The 17,708-nt window shown below is 37.4% G+C and overlaps 1 protein-coding gene across 1 annotated transcript in view; it reads left to right on the forward strand.

The window, feature by feature from the left end:
- The window catches only part of Plod2 (procollagen-lysine,2-oxoglutarate 5-dioxygenase 2), a 92,737-nt gene that overhangs the window by 43,416 nt on the left and 31,613 nt on the right, over positions 1-17,708 (forward strand). Inside the window, 5 exon segments of the mRNA XM_047564054.1 lie at positions 973-1,109; positions 14,432-14,477; positions 14,479-14,600; positions 17,071-17,152; positions 17,154-17,183. Of these exon segments, the coding sequence (XP_047420010.1) occupies positions 973-1,109; positions 14,432-14,477; positions 14,479-14,600; positions 17,071-17,152; positions 17,154-17,183 (417 nt within the window).

Here is a 17,708-nt window from a genome sequence, read left to right on the forward strand (position 1 = left end):
AAAAAATTCTCAGAGATTTGAGGCTGGGAGCCCCACTGGCTTTGCCAACCAGATTTATATTTGGCTCTGTGTTAGGTACAGTTGGAACTCACAGTGTTGATTTATTTTTAGTTTACTTTTTTTCTTTGTCTGTATTTTTAGTAATGTTCCCCCTTAGTATCCTACATCTCCTACAGCATCAATATTTTAGCACCTTCAGACATTGTTTTGAAGAAATAATGGTAAAAGATATATGTGTGTGAGGAGGAGGGACACTCTTATGCTCCTGCTGCCTCAGAGCCAGGGGTGGTCAGCAGTTGTTTCAATTCAGGAGGCCCTGTGGAGACTCATGGGCACAGTGGAGGTCAAGGGTACCGGTTGTAGCTCAAGGGTACAGGTGTATAGTGGAGGCCAAGGGTACAGGGGTAGCTCCAGCTAATTGTGTGCAGGCAGTTTCTCGCACTGATAAATTCTTAACAGGAACATGTCATTTTAAGATTTAAAAAGTAAGTAAAGTGCCCCGTTACTTGATGCTCTCTGCATTTCCCTGAACTATCATCCATTTTGGTTCAGTAGGAAAATTGTTCAGGCCCAGTCCAGGAGCCACTGGGCTTTAGGGGATTTCAGTCTTGATCTTACAGATTTCCTACCAGATTGAAAAAAGTGATATGGAAAATCTTTTCATTTTCTCTTTCATTTTAGGCTACACAAAGAGTAATAAAATACAAGAAATATTTTCTCAGTCCACCTGCATGCAGCAGACTTAACTTTGGAAATGATAACATTGGAATAGCATTTTGGGGCGAATATATTGAAGAATTATGATGAATGATCTAGGCACTAAGCTTTCTTCTTTCTGTCATCATGATTAATGTGACATGTGGAGAGTGTTTATGGGGTAGTACTGTAAAGTTGGCAATGATTTTAAGTTTCTACGGTGCTGCCATAATTTAATTTGTTTGCTCAGGGTTGAAATGTTGATTTCTTTGATAGGTCCTTGGTGAAGGAGAAGAGTGGAGAGGGGGAGATGGAATTAATAGTATTGGAGGGGGCCAGAAAGTGAGATTAATGAAAGAAGTCATGGAACATTACGCCAGTCAAGATGATCTGGTCATCCTGTTCACTGAATGGTAAGAGAGATACCCTGTGGACTTTTCCGTCAATTTTAAATTATTTTTTTTTAAAAGATTGAGATTTATATCTATACATTATACATTAAATTATCCAGTTGACAAGGAGCCATTGTTTTAAAAAGGTAGATTTTGCTCATTGTTTTAAAACCATAGTCTGACATAATGTGTAATTTGTTTAAAGTTGAGGACTTTATGCTTGGTGATGTGGTGCACACCTGTAATTCCAGCAGTGTGGGAGGCTGAGGCAGGAGGATCACAGTTTGAGGCTATCCTGGGTAACTTAGTGAAACCCTATCTCAAATAAAAATAAAGAGGACTCAGTGACAGAGTGCCTTCCTAGCATACACAAGGCTGTGGGTTCAATCCCAGCACAAGAAAAAATAAATAAATAATAAAACAAAAAATTCCAAATTAGTTGCTATAAACAACACTAATGAGAAAACATGATCGGCTAACGTTTTTGTGAAACTCATGTTTTAGTCTTGAAGTAAAGGTCATGTTGAACTTTTCTAATAAGAAGGTGGCTCAACAGATTCTGATTACCAGAAAAAAGATCATGTAGAGTTATAAACACAAGTGTAATTTAAGAAAGCCCGTGTTGTAGTGAAAGAAGAACCTTCCCAATGTGTCAATCTTTTTGTTATTTTGGTGCTGGGAATTGGACCCAGGACCTTGTTCATTCAAAGCATGGTTTAACACAAGCTATCACTCTAGCCCATACATATTGTTTTTGTGTATTCCACTGTCCTGGCTAATTTGGAGTATTTGCTGACTTCTCTTAGCTGCTTCTACATTTTTAAAATATATCATCAAGTGTCATGATTCATTAGTTGTCACTTCTTTCTCACGTTCTTTGCTTTTTCATTTTTTTTTTTTTTTGGTTACTGATCACACATTTAAAATTCCCTTGTATTTACTCTTCAACTTAGACTTTTATATCTTTTATTTTGAAAAAAGGAACAATACTCTTATTTTCATCTGCAACTAAAAGTACTTTTTAAAATATGACGATGTAAATAAGAGACATAAATTTGAAAATAAAAATAGAAATAATGAAGTTCCCGTGCCATCAGCACCTAAAAACTTGGAAAGAATCTCTAATACTTGCATCTTTAGAATTTCCCTGCTGTCTCCTAAACAAAAAGCTACATTCTGCTTGTGTCTACCTTCTCTGGCCAGGTGTGCTGAGGCACGGTGGACCTGGGAGACACGGTGGGATGAGCTTGTGTGCTGGAATTGTTCTACCTTCTCTGTTGTTATGTATTTTTCCCTAATAAGAATAAATAAAAATCTCATCATATAACTGCTTCGATTAATATTGAGTATATTTTGGTTTCAATATCATAGCTTTCCAATAACTTTATCAGTGAGCTTGAAGTTGCCAAATGTACATTTGGATTTCGACTACAAAGCAGATTCACCCTGGGAAAGCTTCCACATGTGAGCCAACAGTGATTCCGATTCCTCGGCCCCTCATGGGTTTTAGGAAGAATCCTTTCCTCTCTCTTACCTCTCTGCCCATCCACACTTTAGCCTTGGAAAACTGGTGAAGTGAGGCCAGTTTTCTTTCTAATGAGAACCATGTCACCCTGTGATCTGGAGCCTGCTGGCAGTTGGGTTTGTGCATCTAGATGCGATTTTAATCCAGCTGGACAGAAACAACAGCAGCATTTTAACAGAAGGCCGGCCTCCTTGAGGTACTCTTAGTTTTGAGATTGTTCCATGAGCCAGACAGACGCAATGTCTCACACCTCTGAGAACAGACTGCCAGCTGGAAAGACCACGGACCAGCTCAGCTCAGCCCACGTCCAGAAGGATTCAGTAAGGTTTTCTCCACCGTCACCCAGAAATCTGCGTCCTGTGACTCATCGAGGGCACAGGAGCAAGTAGCCAGGAGGGCACAGAGGACCCGGCAATTGCTCTCGTTTCAGGGATTTTTTTTTCCTCTTATTTTTTAGAACAACACTCTTTTAAGAAAGCAGCGTGTTAATATAGTTGAACATTGTAGGTATCATGTACTGGGCCCAGAAGAGATGAATGCACCTCTTTATAAATTAAATTATTGTCTCTTCTATTAAAAAATTGCTAATCTCCTGGTCAGGGTTCAAACTTCAGAATATGTTCATTTTAAGCAAACAAAGACCTGTTTTTCATGTGATTATTTAAAGGGATGGTTCAATTGTGATAATTAGTTTTGTGGAAGCTTAAGTCACTACTATATAAAGATACACAGATTTATGTAATTATTTGTTGACAAAGGCCTTTTAAAATAATTTTATATCATGACATACTTATTTTAAGTGTAAAATTCAGTGCTTTTTAAATATACTTAAGAGTTGTGTAATCATTATTACTATTCAATTTTAGAACATTTCTAATACCCCATAAGAGTCCTTTGTCCGCATTTAGCTAGCATTTGTGAATTAGTTTAGAAACAATTTTAGAATATTGTTTTTCATTACAATGTATATTCTGAATTGAATTTTATAACATTAAAATTAGAGTCTGGATCTTTTAAAAAAAACTTACTCTGCAGAGTAAGTTTTATTGTATTAATTTAGATAAAAATAAATAGTAGTCAAGGTTTTGGACTCTTTTCAAAAGAAAATTAAAACTGAGGATTCCCCACCTAGGAAAGTGCAGCTAACATTTTTTTACAAACGTTACTTAAAGTTCTGTGTGTGTGTGTGTGTGTGTGTGTGTGCGCGCTGCGCGGCGCGCCCGCGTGCACCACGTTGTATTTCTTTTTCTTTGTAATTTATGTGGCTTGGTGATACCTGATTAGAGCCATGGTGATATATACAATGCATTTAGTGACTTTTAAAGGATGAATGTGTTCTTTTTCAAACAAAGTATTGAAAATCTGGAGGACAAATATTGTTACTTGGAAGCTCGCAGATTCCCTCAGGGAGAGACATTATCCCAGAATGGTTTTATAACACCTTTATCTCTTTGGAAGAGATTTATAATAAGATGCTTTGTGCTGCTTGTAGAATTGCATTATAAAGCATGTATTTCTTTTACTCTAGTCACATTGAAGACAGATGATCAGCTTTAATTTTCCTATGGGGACCAGTGTGTTTGTTGTTTCCCGTTTTTTTCCGAGGGACAGTACATAAACTAAAATGTAACAAAACGTGGTGTTCTTGGGAGTAAATTTGATACACACTGAATATTCTCACATAGTGTTTGCTGTGCTGCACACAGTGGAACAGAGGCCAGGAACATCCCAGTCCCTAACCTAAGCATGAGGTGGAATCATTCTTCTAGAGTTTTGAGTGTCAGATAAGGTCATTTATTAAAAATGTTGACCCTTTTATTCTTATAGACTTGAGAAAATTTCTTTTAAACTAAGAAAATTATTTTGAAGAAGACTAGTAGAAATATGTCAGTGCAGTTGCTTGAGTCTGAATTTGGGACAGGGCAGAATTTCAGTGGCATCTATGTGTACAGCTCAATTCCTCAGAACGCAAATGTGCTCCGTTTTAAAGACTCACGATATATGTGATACTTAGAAGACCTATTTGGTGGTAGTTATTGGACTCATGACAAAGGAGTGTTTTCTTTTATGAAAGCATCTACTTAAAGATTTTGGTATGTAGAAACTTTCCGGTTCGTTGATGTATCTGTTTAAACGTGATTAAACCTTTGAGATAAGATGAAGGAATTGGTTATTGACAACTGAAGACAATGTAAGAAAAACTAAACTTAAAAAGAACAGAATAGGCTGGGCACGGTGGCACCCACCTGTAATCCCAGAGGCTCTGGAGGCTGAGGCAGGAGGACTGGAAGTTCAAAGCCAACAATTTAGTGAGGTTCTAAGCAGTTTAGCTGGGGGCGTGGCTCAGGGGTTCAGTGCCTCTGGGTTCAATCTCTAGTACCAAAGAAAGGTAGAATGGTATCAGTGCTACCCTGTGAATGCTGATATATATATAATTAGAACAAATCTAAAGCGAAGTCATTATTTCAGTCATTTTCTAGGTGGTTGTTCTGGAGGAGGTTGATCTGAGATAAATATAACAGTAGCTAAAAATGGAGGAGCAATCTAATTGCACCAATCCCTCCTGTACACACTGTGCCTTATCACTGGTCCTATACAGCTGAATTTGGTCACTTCTTGTGCCGTACCATGAAGCTAGGGACCGTGCCAGATTTATATCTTTTCGGGGCACCATAGCAAGGCATCCATAAATAGTGGGTAATAGTGAGTTGCTTCACAAGGAGAAACAGACCTTAGAAAGGAGAAATATGTAGAGTACTTCAAACTGTTTTTCAAGCTTATTTTTCTTTTGTCATTGGAAAATTAAAATGAATTCTAAAGACAGAAAACATTTGGACCTTTGAATCTGGAAGGATTTAAAAATTATTAAAAATTGAATTTCAAATAGAAACTATGAATACGATGCTATTGCTCCTGATCTTTCTTATGTCAACTGATGTTTGTTTCCTTAGGCTTCCACTGAGCCATTATTTTACTGAAAAATTGAGATCAGGGAGCCAGTTTTTTCTCTGGAGCACAAAATGTGATCTGGGCATTGACCGTAACATTATAGGAAAGATGTGCAGCTCCCCACAGAATTCTCACTTGTATCATACCAGTGCTGCAACCAAGACCGAACAAACCTCAGGATGTGTGTTTTCAGAACAACCTGAATGTTGGCATGATCTACACTTTAGAATCATGTACCTCAGTAAGTTGTGCAAGGTCATGTTTTAGGGGGGAACCTCGGGAATTATTTGTTAAAAGATTACTTTTCTGATTTTTGTTGTTGTTGTTGTTATTAGTATTTGGTACTGGGAATTGAACCCAAGGTGCTTTACCATTGAGCTACATCACAGCCCTTTTTATTTTTTATTTTGAGGCAAAGACTGGATAAGTTGCTTATAGCCTCAGAGTTGCTAAGGCTGCCCTTGAGATCCTGCTGCCTCTGCCTCCCAAGTCGCTGGGTTACTGGTGTGTGCCACCTCACCCAGCTTTTGTTATTGTTATTGAAGCACGATTGTGTCTATTATTCTGAAAGTGATTAGAGCTATCGTATTTGTTTTCTAGGAAATATTTCATACCTCTCATAATTCAAGTTACTGTGTACATGTATGCCTGCCTTTTGTTTTGTCTTACCAGTTTATGTAGATAAAAACCAGAAAGCAAAACCTTCCAATATGATGTCTTTAATTTTAGTGGTAGATTTATTTAACAGGCTCCTCCTCCCTGGCCGTGATGACAGGTGGAGTGTGCAGACACAGAGAACTGTCATTACCAGTGGACCACATTTTCATCACATTAGCATGAAAGAAAACCAGGACACATCATGGCTCCTTTTTCTATACTGTTTCATTCACTCTTTTTCTTTCTTTCTTTTTTTCAAATCTGAGTTGCAGATGGACACATACCGGGGTCCAGCCCTAGCAGGCTTGTAGAGGTCACAGGTGATGGAGTAGGCATCGGTGAGGTGGAGAACAAAGCAACACAAACTCAAGGAATGGATGCTAAGTTCTAAATTTTTATTTCTCCCAGCCAGCTTTTTATACATTAAAGGTTGACAGTTACACATGTTTTTCCAGAACAGAAAAAGATCACGAGGAAAAATAACAAAATATCTTGTATAATCATTACTAGAGCAGGCAATGAAGTATTCTAATTATTTTAGTAATTGCTTACTCGTGGTAACCTATAACTAAACAATAAGGCATATTAATATTGCTTAACTAATCATAAAGGTTAAAGCAAGTTCAGCAGGGTTGCGTAAATGTCAGTTGTGTGGCTACTGCTGTGGTTAATAAGTGCCAGGACAGTTTTAAGCTAACAATGATATGACATCATCTTCTACTGTGTGACTTATCATGAGTAACTTTTTCTCTGGGGAATAGGTGGCCCATAATATTTACAGCATTTAGTAAATCCTAATCTTTAAGAAATGGAATATCTTGCACTCTTGTATGTATACTTTCAAACCAGATTATAACATGTCCTAATTTTACATCTAAATATCCTGTGGGAGATAAAGGAGGGTCTAAATCCAGGGGCTTAAGAGGCATTCCTCTGTAAGGCTGTCACGACTTTCCATTAATTAAATAAGCATTGCATAAGGTGTTTTAACTGTAGGAACTCTATTTTCTTTATTCTTCTGTTCCTGTTAATCATTCCTGATGGGGTCGGAGTTATTTGCCTACATACTTCAGGTCATCTGAGAGTAGTCAACAGGGCATCGGCAGCTAGAATCTATTTTTGTATTTTTCTCATAACATTCTTGGTTACTCAAAGTTTCATTACAAATGTCTAAATCTGAAATCACTGTTCCATTAGAAGTCTGTTTTTTATGTGTTAACGCTGGTTCTGTTAAGACCCTGTTTTCAGGGAAAACACATAAAATATTTATAGTAAACCTACACATATTAAGCAAGCAAGGAAGAAAAGTCCGCCACCCAATTCCCAACACGATGAGACTTTGCAAACACCTTTATTACTCAGCAGAATCCTTTTCAAGCACTGAGGGGAATTGTAGGTGGCGTAACAGACACAGTACCTCAATTTTATTATTTATTTTTATGTGGTGCTGGGGATCGAACCCAGTCCCTCACGTGTGCTAGGCCAACGCTCTACCACTGAGCCACGACACACCCCCCCCCGCCCATCATTCTTTCTTTTTTAATGAAAAGATTTAAATCATTAGCTGTCACTGAAATATGTGACACCCTCTTCTTGTTCTTCTAGGATAGTGTACACTGTACTTAGCAATGAAGGGGGAAATGAGTGATGCTGGTTTTTTCCTTGGTGATGTCTTGGTGCTGAGGTTTGAGTGAGCACAGTCGTGGCCGTGTAGGAATGAGGAAAGAAGCAGCATGTGATATAAAAAAAGGGGTGTTGGTGGAGGAGTCGGTGATCATCTCAGTCTAGGTTGATTGTCCCTGGGTTGTCTCCTTTGTCATTGCTTTGTACGTGTTTCTAACCCAGACTGTCTGCCCTTGAATCTTGCTCTCTTAGTAAACATGTATTAAGCACCTATAGGTTAAAATATGGTACTAGCTGCTGTGGCTAGGGGCACGGACTGAGGTGGAAGTCCAACCCTCTGGATACATGCTTTGCTCAACAGCTTTGTGTTTGGTGTATCTGGCATTCTACCTGTGTCACAACAAGTATAAGGAATTTAAAAAAAAAGAAAAGATTTATTTCTCCATTGATTTAATGAACACTCCTTATGCACTAAATATTTGTCAGCTTTCAAAGTGCTGGTGTTTCAGAGATAAGCTGAATTATCATTTTAGCACTGGAGGGGAATTTTCTTTTAATTAACCATATCATTTCCCAAATAAAGAGATGGTGCAGGAGCAGGTGAAGCCCCATGGTCCCACAGGGAGCTGCAGCTGGTGCAAGCCCACTCTCTGCCCCTCTTCTCTCCTGGGCTGCCCTCCCTGCCAGATGTGGCTTCAGCACTTGGGCTGGAACTTTCCAGAACATGGGAAGCCACCTTCCAGCTAGGCAGTCTTTACTGACCCTGCTTCTACCTGACCTCAGGAAGAAGTTCACATTCAGTAAATGGAATCATATGCCATTATGAGGAAAATTTATCAAATAATATTTGATTTTTAAAATAGTCCCCCAACTAGCTCCCTTCTCCTCTCTCCAAAGTGGCTAAAATTTATGTGATCATTTTCTACTGTGATTTTATCATAATTTATTTTACAAGTACATGTGGCTGGATATTTTAAACTGGTTAATTGCCTGTGTGTGCCTAGGGACTGTTAAAGGGTGACTCCTTGGCCTTGGTTTGTGGTGCTACTTATCTCTGATGTAGTTGAGGTGAAGATGTGACAGACAACAGACTTTTCAGGTGTTTTTTTTGTGTGTAATCCTTCCAAGCTTCAGTTTCATTAGACTTTATTTAAGCTTTCAGACACTAACTACTAATAGTTTGGATGATTATAATTTTTATTGAAGTTTATGCTGGTAGTGATAATGAAAATATTGGATGGGGGAGAATAACACAAGGAGACGGAAAGGACTTCTGTTGCTTTGATTTATGGCTACGGGTAGCTTTTGCTTCTTGTTGAGACTTGGAGTGATTTATTCATTCCTTGATCATTCATTTGTTCCACAAATACTATTGACTATCTTCAAATCCAAGGCTAAGGAAATAGATAGAAGAAAAAAAAAGACATGGATCTAGCATTTGAAGGAGGAATATCTAGTCTAATATGAGATAAGCATTCTTAGCATGAGGACAGAAAATAATACCTGTGGTACAAGCAGAGAGGAACAGAGCGAGGGTGTTCAGAGGAAGGAAATGATGTTTCCCGTAGTGTTTATCAAGGAGAGCTTTGTAGAGGAGGTGTCCTTGGAAATGACCTTGAAACGATGGGCCCAGGTGGGACAATACATGCTAAGAGGAGGAAATGTGCACATGACTCACTTTCACCTCTGTGGGCCAATAAACTCTGGTTCAGTCCACTGCCTATTTTTTTTTTTTTTTTTTTTGATTAGAGCTTTATAGTTATACAGAGCAGTTGGGTTCACCCTGACAACCTCATCCATGCCTGGAATCGATTTCAGTTGCTGACCCTTCCCTCTCCCTCCCCAGTTCCCTGCCCTCTCCCGTTGTCCTTCCTCTATGCTACCAGACTTCCTTTTATTTTCTTTAATAGATGCTTAAGTTGTTCTTTATGTTATCCTATCCTTATCTCCCCCCTTCCTTTATTTTATTCTAGCTTCCACATGTGAGAGAAACATTTGACTTTCGAGTTTCTGAGCTTGTCTAATTTCACTTAGCACACTATTCTCCATTTCCATCATTCATTTATCAGCAATGCCACATTTCATTATTTTTGATGGTGAGTAGAACTCCATTATATATACATATAAATGTATATATATGTAAATAAAATACACACATATAAAATACACACACACACTCCACAATTTCTTAATCCATTCATCTATGACAGCCATCTGGGTTCATTCCATCATTTATTATTGTGAATTGTGCTGCTACAAATACTGAGGTGACTTTATAGCTATACAATGCCCAATTATATCTTTTGGGAAAATACTCAGGAGTGGGATAACTGGGTCATAAATCCATCCCTAGCGTTTTGAGAAATCTTTCCAGAATGGGTGTCCTATCCTGTAGTCCCGCCAACAACGTTCAAGTGTGTTTGCTCCTTTCTTCCCACAACCTTGCCAACATTATCGTTGTTTGTAATTTTTGATCATTGCCATTCTGCGTGGAGTGAGATGAAATCTCAGTGTAGATTTATTTGCATTTTCCCCAATTGCTAGAGATGTGAACATTTTTTCATATATATATTTGGCCATTTTTGTTTCTTCTTTTAAGAAGTTTTATATTCAGTTCTTTTGTCCATTTATTGATTGGGTTATTTGGGGGGTTAGGATTTTTGAGTTCTTGGTGTATTCTGAGTATTAAGCCACTGCTGCTTTTGTAGAGCCGTGTTATTGGAGCGTGGCCATGCTTGTTTGTTTATATATAGTCTGTGACTGCTTTTGTACCACAGTGGCAGGGTTACCAATAGTTTATAGAACTATTTTCTGTAAAAGGTGAGAGAGATGAGAGCGTGAATGTCTGCTGACTCCTGCTTTAGGTCATATTGAAAACCACTGATTGGGTCTGGGGACGGGCACTCCGAGGAGGATTTGTCACAGTCCTGATTAGACGTGGGTGATGAGATGGGTGATTGGCGCAGGTAGGATGTTTTAATTAGTCTAGACAGTGCCTTCTAGAGATGCTGTAGAGGATCCGAATGTTAAGTAGATTAAGGAGATGGAATCAATAGGGTTTGGCAGAAGAGTTAATGACAGGGCCATGGAGAGGGAGGAGTCAGGCTGTAAGAAAGTTTTCAATCTGGCGATCGAGTGGCTGATGCTACCACAGAACCCAGGGATGCAGAAGGGCAAACACGTGTCAGTCTCAATGACCTGCTGGAGATGGAACTCTGACATGTCTGGTACAGGACTCAAGATGATCACATAAAGTGGAATCTTATGGCTTTTGCAGGACCCAGGAATATTTACCATAGTTAACTGTGGAAAGTTTTGTTTTATTCTTCATATTTAAGTGACCTGAGTTCCTATGAGAGTTATTTTATGACCTTGTGCATTTCTTTTTTGAAAACAAAATTTGAGTTTTGTGGCCAAAATGACTTTAAGTAGAAAAACTTTCTTGCCCTTTGAGAAGTTTTAAATAGATTCAAAAAAAAAGTTTCTAAGTACTTAAACACAAAATAACAGTGCTCCTAGATTGAAAGGGGAAAAGTTTCAGCAGTTTTCTATTTTTATGCAGTCAAAATCTTACTTGAATTATATGAAAATACTTTTTCCCTTCACTTTGTTCTTTAAAATAATTTCATGTTTTTAAATTAATTCATGCTTATAAGTAATTATTCATGTAAAACTTGCCAGGACTGCTCCATGACAGAACATTGACTTTTAGAGTTGAGATACAATGTGTATATCTGTACTGTTCATTGGGATTTCAAAGATGTAGTATTCACTTTCCCAAACTGCATTTAGAGCTTTGGAATCAGTGATGTTACCTGCAAACTTTCTGAATCGGTTTGCCTAAGCCTTTTATCATGAGATTCTCTGACTAAGCATACTCCACAACCCCACTTCTGAAAAAGAGATTGGCTTCCTCTGTCCTTTGCAGGTCTCAGGGCAGTGTCTGCCTCAGAGAGTTTGACTTAGCACTGGGGCTCAATTACCCATAAAAACTGGTGTTAGGTTTTAATCTTCAATATTTAAAAGAATTACCAACAGCTAATAGAGGAAACTACCTCTGTTAACAAAACAGAACTGAGGAAATCAGGTGTGCTTAGAAGAAAAAGAGAAGAAACTTATTTATTTTAAAGTCAAAGTAATTGATTTTAAAACAAATGGGTGTGGAAAAGTTGTTTTGAGTGTTTAATCAGAATAATCTTATATTTTTAAAAATACCTGTCTGGATAAAAATTAAATTATTTTAACTTTCAGATGGGTACGAACTTAAAAACGAGGTGTCCTCTGCCTCCCCTGACCTGGCAGCCTCCTTTTTAGTTGATAATGATCTTAGTTTTGGGTAACTCTGATGCTTAGAACTCCAGGGTTTGTTAGTTTTTAGTCTCTTTTTATAACTGATTGATGAGGTAGATACTACTTCCCCTCCGTTTTATAGATAAAGGAACTAAATCATAGGGAGGTTCAATAAGTTGTCCACAGTTACCCTTAGAGCAAGTGGCAAAGCTGGCCTTAGAAACTCCACTGCAGACCTCAGACTGGTGCTGTGAGTGGCGTTGTGATGAGTTCTGTTCCTAGTATTAGCACTTTCTTACCTCTTGAACCTGGAAGGAGAATAAAAAGCAAGTCCCAATGTGTGTAGTGCGTATCCCTTTCTGTTTCCAGATATCTACATACAGATATTTTTAATCTTTGAACTGCTGTTTTTTATAACTAAAATAATAACAGATGATAAATTTAATTCCCCCATGAGCAGTTCGGAAATAAAAGAAATAATCTGTCTCCCTGATCCCAATGCTGTTTTTTATATTTTAAAAATTAGTCAGTGTAGTAGCAAATAACAAAATTTAGTGTACTTCTCTACATTTAACCTCTCTCTTGTTTTTAATTTTTTTTATTTTTTACAGACTTGCATTTGGATTCATTGTACACAATGGGGGTACATCTTTCGTTTCTATGGTTGTACATGATGTAGATTCATACCTTTCATGTAATATCTAATGTATATAGGGTAATGATGTCTCTCTCATTCCACCATTTTTCATACCCCCCCGCCTCATTTCCCTCTACATAATCTAAAGTTCCTCCATTCTTCTCTCACCCACACCCTGCCTCCCCCATTATATATCATCACTTATCAGGGAAAACATTCGGCCTTTGGTTTTTTGGGATCGACTTATTTCACTTGGCATGATATTCTCCAATTCCATCCATTTATTTCGATTTTTTTTTTTTTTTTTCAAGAGTAGAATTGAACTACATGGTGAGGGTGTGAACTCTGGCTCTCCACTAAGGGGAAGGACAGGAAGTGGAGAGCAGCCAACTTCCTTTTTAAAGCATAGGACTGTATATCCTAGTTCCACCCATATTCCCTTGAACAGAATTGACCTTAAGGCCACGAGGAACTTCTCAGTAACTTCTAAGCAGGATGACTATGTGACTACCTCACGTTTGGTGAATTTCACTGTAAAAAATCTGGGCCATGAGAATGTACATGGGGTCATTTGGCATCTCTGCCACAAGTTTAATAAGTAAAAATTTCCAATATTCTTGCTAATGTATTTTTAAAAAAAATATTTACTGGCTTTTATCATCAACGATGATAGGCAATGGTGTGTTTTATTTTGATAAATTATTCACATATGTCATAATTTAATAAATATTATGTCATGTCTAACTGTTGTCCTGGCATATTAGCTGGTTCCTTCAGAGTGAGTCCATCTGGAAGAGGCATATGGAGCAGCCTCTTCACCTCCCTGGTCAAATATCTTAGCAGTGCATATGGAATATTGACTCTAAGGAAGGCCTAGTGCTGAATTTGGGAAGATTTGTTCCCTCTGATTGCTTGCCACCTAGGACAAGTCATTAAATATCCTCTTTGGAAACATGTGGGCTTGTGATCCACTGATATTAAAAAAAAAAAAAAAAATGCAAAGGTTTCGAGGTTGTAGTGAATAGGGAACTTACTGCATTGCAGAAATATTTAGATGATGGCTTTTACATTGAATATTGTTAAGTCATTGTGATTCTGTGAATAACTGAGAAATAAGTCCATTCATAATAAAAGTTAAACGATTTTATTAATTACGTTTTTTTCAAATCTGTTGAGCTGTAAAAGATGTGCTTGTCAGAACATTTTTTAAGATTGCAGTATGCATAATAATTGAAATATTAAATGTATATGACATTTCTTCATAAATGATAGTGGATTAATACAAATTGAAATATTAAGCAGTTAAAATAGCAACTTTGTTAAATGTGTCTGTATATTAATTTACATAACCTTAATTGGATTTTCTACCATTTCAATACTGTTCTAAGAGTTTTTATTTTGGTGGTGATTTTAAATAATATCAAGACTATTACTACAAAAACTATCTTTTATTGGGCTTTTATTTGGCTAATGTAAGGTAAACAGTAAAATTCAATCCATATAATTTAAGTTTGGGGAAATTTTTTGATGTCCTCTGTAAATAGCTGGTATTAATCTTGTGTTGGATTCTAAATCCTGATTTTTCTTAAGAATCTTTTCTTGGTTAACCATACCTAAATTCAGCATATGTATTTTAAACTCATTTTTTCTTTCATTAAATAGCTTTGATGTTATATTTGCTGGTGGTCCAGAAGAAGTTCTAAAAAAGTTTTCAAAAGACAAACCACAAGGTCGTCTTTGCAGCAGATGGAATTCTGTGGCCGGATAAGAGGCTGGCAGACAAGTATCCCGTTGTGCACATTGGGAAGCGCTACATTAATGCTGGAGGTGGGTGGCACATGGGGAAAAAGTTTAATCCCAGTCTGAATAAATGTTAAATACTGATGAATCACCATTTAAAAATGTATAGTAATTATAGACATGAAGTTTTAAATAACCACCATCTGATGACTATCATAGAAATAGCAGTCTAAAATCCTCAGCACATTTAGAGTTGACAAAGCCTTTCCCATGTATTGTGATATTTGACACTCTTGACAATACTACGCAGTGTGGATCTTACAGTTTCTGCCTGAAAGCAAGGAAACTCATGTCCAGATAAAATCCATTTTTCCCCATGATTGTAGATGTGAACCACCTATATGAATTTCAGTTGAGCAACAAATATACCACTATGGTAACTTTGAAATAATATTTGAATGGCTATTTTGTTTTTTAGAATCGACAGCTTGGAACTTACTGGGTTGGGGAACTTCCCCTAAAGACATTTAATTGGGCAGGGTAAAACAACAGGGATGGATCCAAGTCTGATACTAATTTTACTGATCATATTCTAGCTATAGTATCATAGGCTTTGTAAATTTCCCTTCTTGGGAAAAAGTTCATTTTCAATCTATAATCATGTAGCTTTTAAAGTGAGCATTGGTTAATTTGATCTACTTTTGAAATATATTGGAATACATAAGTGGTTTCTCCTATAATCAGTAGTCATGGGATTCTGGACTGAGCTTCTGTGTATACTTGTGTAAGTGCTTTATTGTCTATACCACCACAACTAAACATGAATTATCACACTGCCTCAACAAATAAAAATAAACTGACCTTGGGTAATGTTTGACTTTAAATATGTTCTCTTAGATTGAATTTTAGTATAAACATATGGCCAGAGTAGCAAATAGGAGAGTTCAGTTGGATTCAAATTGCAAGCCATACTGGGAAAAGGGACTTTTTGGGAGATCTGCATGGGTGTTGCTGACATTGTTCATAAGTGGCAAAGTGATTGTTAAGGGATACCAAAGAATCAGCCTTATGCTTTCTGTGGTCAAAATTATTAGGTGATAGAAAACATAAATATGTTTAGTAAGTTTGTATTGTTTCAGGAGTGATATATTGACAGTCATTTAAGGGGCATGAGATATATTTATAGATGTGTCAGTTATTTTTAAAAAACATTTTTAATATTTTTTTTAACCGTGCATTGTGGATATACGTAATCGTGAGAATCTCTGGTATGTTCATGTATGTACATGAGAAAGATAGGTCAGATTCATCCCACTGTCTTTCTTTTTCCCTCCTGTCCTTTCTTCCACTCAATTCCCTTTCTCTACTCCACTGATCTTCTGTTTTGATGGAATTTCTCCTCTTGTTTCTTTAAAAAACAGTTTTAATAATAAAATATATATCATATGAGGTATGTATCACATATTATGAAAATAGATATTACTGTTTTTTATTTGAGGATATTTGTCTTCATAAAAATGATAAGGAAACATAATTTTTTCAAAATCAGTAACATAAACCATTGGCAAATGTTAGGTGTCACTGTTGAGTACACTTCTCACCACAAAATTGCAGAAATTAAACACACATTATCTTTCAGTGTTTTAGAATTTTTTTTAATGTGGCAGGAATAACAAAAAAAAGAACACCAGTGGTGGTTTTGCCATGTTTTCATTTTGTCTGATTTTCTCTAGATAACTGTAACATCCCTGACCTATTTCTTTTAATTCCTTTATTCCTATGAGAGAATTTTAATTTTGAAAATGTAAATCACATCTCCTTTCAATTTGTAGGAGTAACACCAGCCTCTTTTAAAAGTCTTGTATGTCAGTGAAACACAGCAGCTTGGCTGCAGTTCTGAAATTCAGATGCGGTTTCAAATGGGAAAGCTGATCCTGTTGTCTATGCCTTTTTCAGACAAATGTTATTGGAGTAGTTAATGCTCATGCTTGAAGGCCAAGGGAACAATCCAATTTTAGACTTCCTTTTTCCAGACTATGGCAGACAAAACCTAGCCAGAGAATGTTTTAGCAGGCACAGTAATGAGTGGGTCAAGTAATGGAAAAGTCCTAGATATAAAATTTCTTTGGGATTTTTGCAGTGACAAATCCCACATTCCTTCGATTGCATTAGCATCTCTGATACTGACATTAAAGTCTTAGAGATTTTCTTCTTCAGAAATGGTGAATCCTTTGCAGAGGCTCCAAGAGAGCATTTTAGAAGGTCATAGAGAAAATTCTTCCCTCTTGTTCTATTCCCAGTTTTGTCTTTTTTTCCCTTAGTAGCATTGGAAACATTAGTTCCTCTCTTGTGTCAATTAATTTTGGGAATGATTTCTGCTCTGTAATTGGCCAGGAACTCTCCTTCATAAGCAAGGGGCACCCGTAGCTCATGTTTCTTTCCTGGTGATCTGTGAACCTCCAGCCTAAGCTTAAGCCTCAGGGCTTCACAGTTCAATGGAATTAACGTAGCATAAGTTTCGGTCTTGCAGTTTCCAATTCTCTGCTTCTGCTGTGTTGCAGGATTCATGGCTATGCTCCATCCATCAACCGAATAGTTCAACAGTGGAATCTCCAGGATAACGATGATGATCAGCTCTTTTACCACAAAAATCTACATCGATCCACTGAAAAGGGTAATAGCCCGCGTTTTTCTTTTCTTTCTAATTCCTTTTGTATTGTCTCGGTTGCGCGTTCTCAAGATTTTGTTAATATGGAATGGTCAGAAACAAAAGGATTTTATGGACAGATTGGCAGTTGGGAAACTGAATTGCAACATGTTCTTGTCAATGACATATTTTAAATACAAGTCAAGGAAGCACACGAGTAGTGCGGGAGCCTGGGTCCTCTCACCTGGAGAAGTTCCAGCTCATCCGTCCTTTTGCCTCCACTTTGAGGCCAAGTCAGCCACCTTGTCCAACCTGAGTGGATCACTGAGAAGAAAAGTGAAGATATAAGGCTTTGCTTTTGCTGTCGTTTATTGAAACACATATTGAACGGCTTGATAAAAGGAACCAAAGGGAGACCTGACCTCAGCATGACAGATGCACCTCCACTGCCCGCCACTCCCAGGCTGTCTCGCGGTAGCAGAGTGAATTATGTCATCAAAATTGCTGAGCCTGGAGATTTAAAGAGACAGGGATAAAGTTCCAGAGACTCTT

Source organism: Sciurus carolinensis, chromosome 9 (assembly GCF_902686445.1).
Source record: "Sciurus carolinensis chromosome 9, mSciCar1.2, whole genome shotgun sequence".
NCBI classification, from domain to species: domain Eukaryota; kingdom Metazoa; phylum Chordata; class Mammalia; order Rodentia; family Sciuridae; genus Sciurus; species Sciurus carolinensis.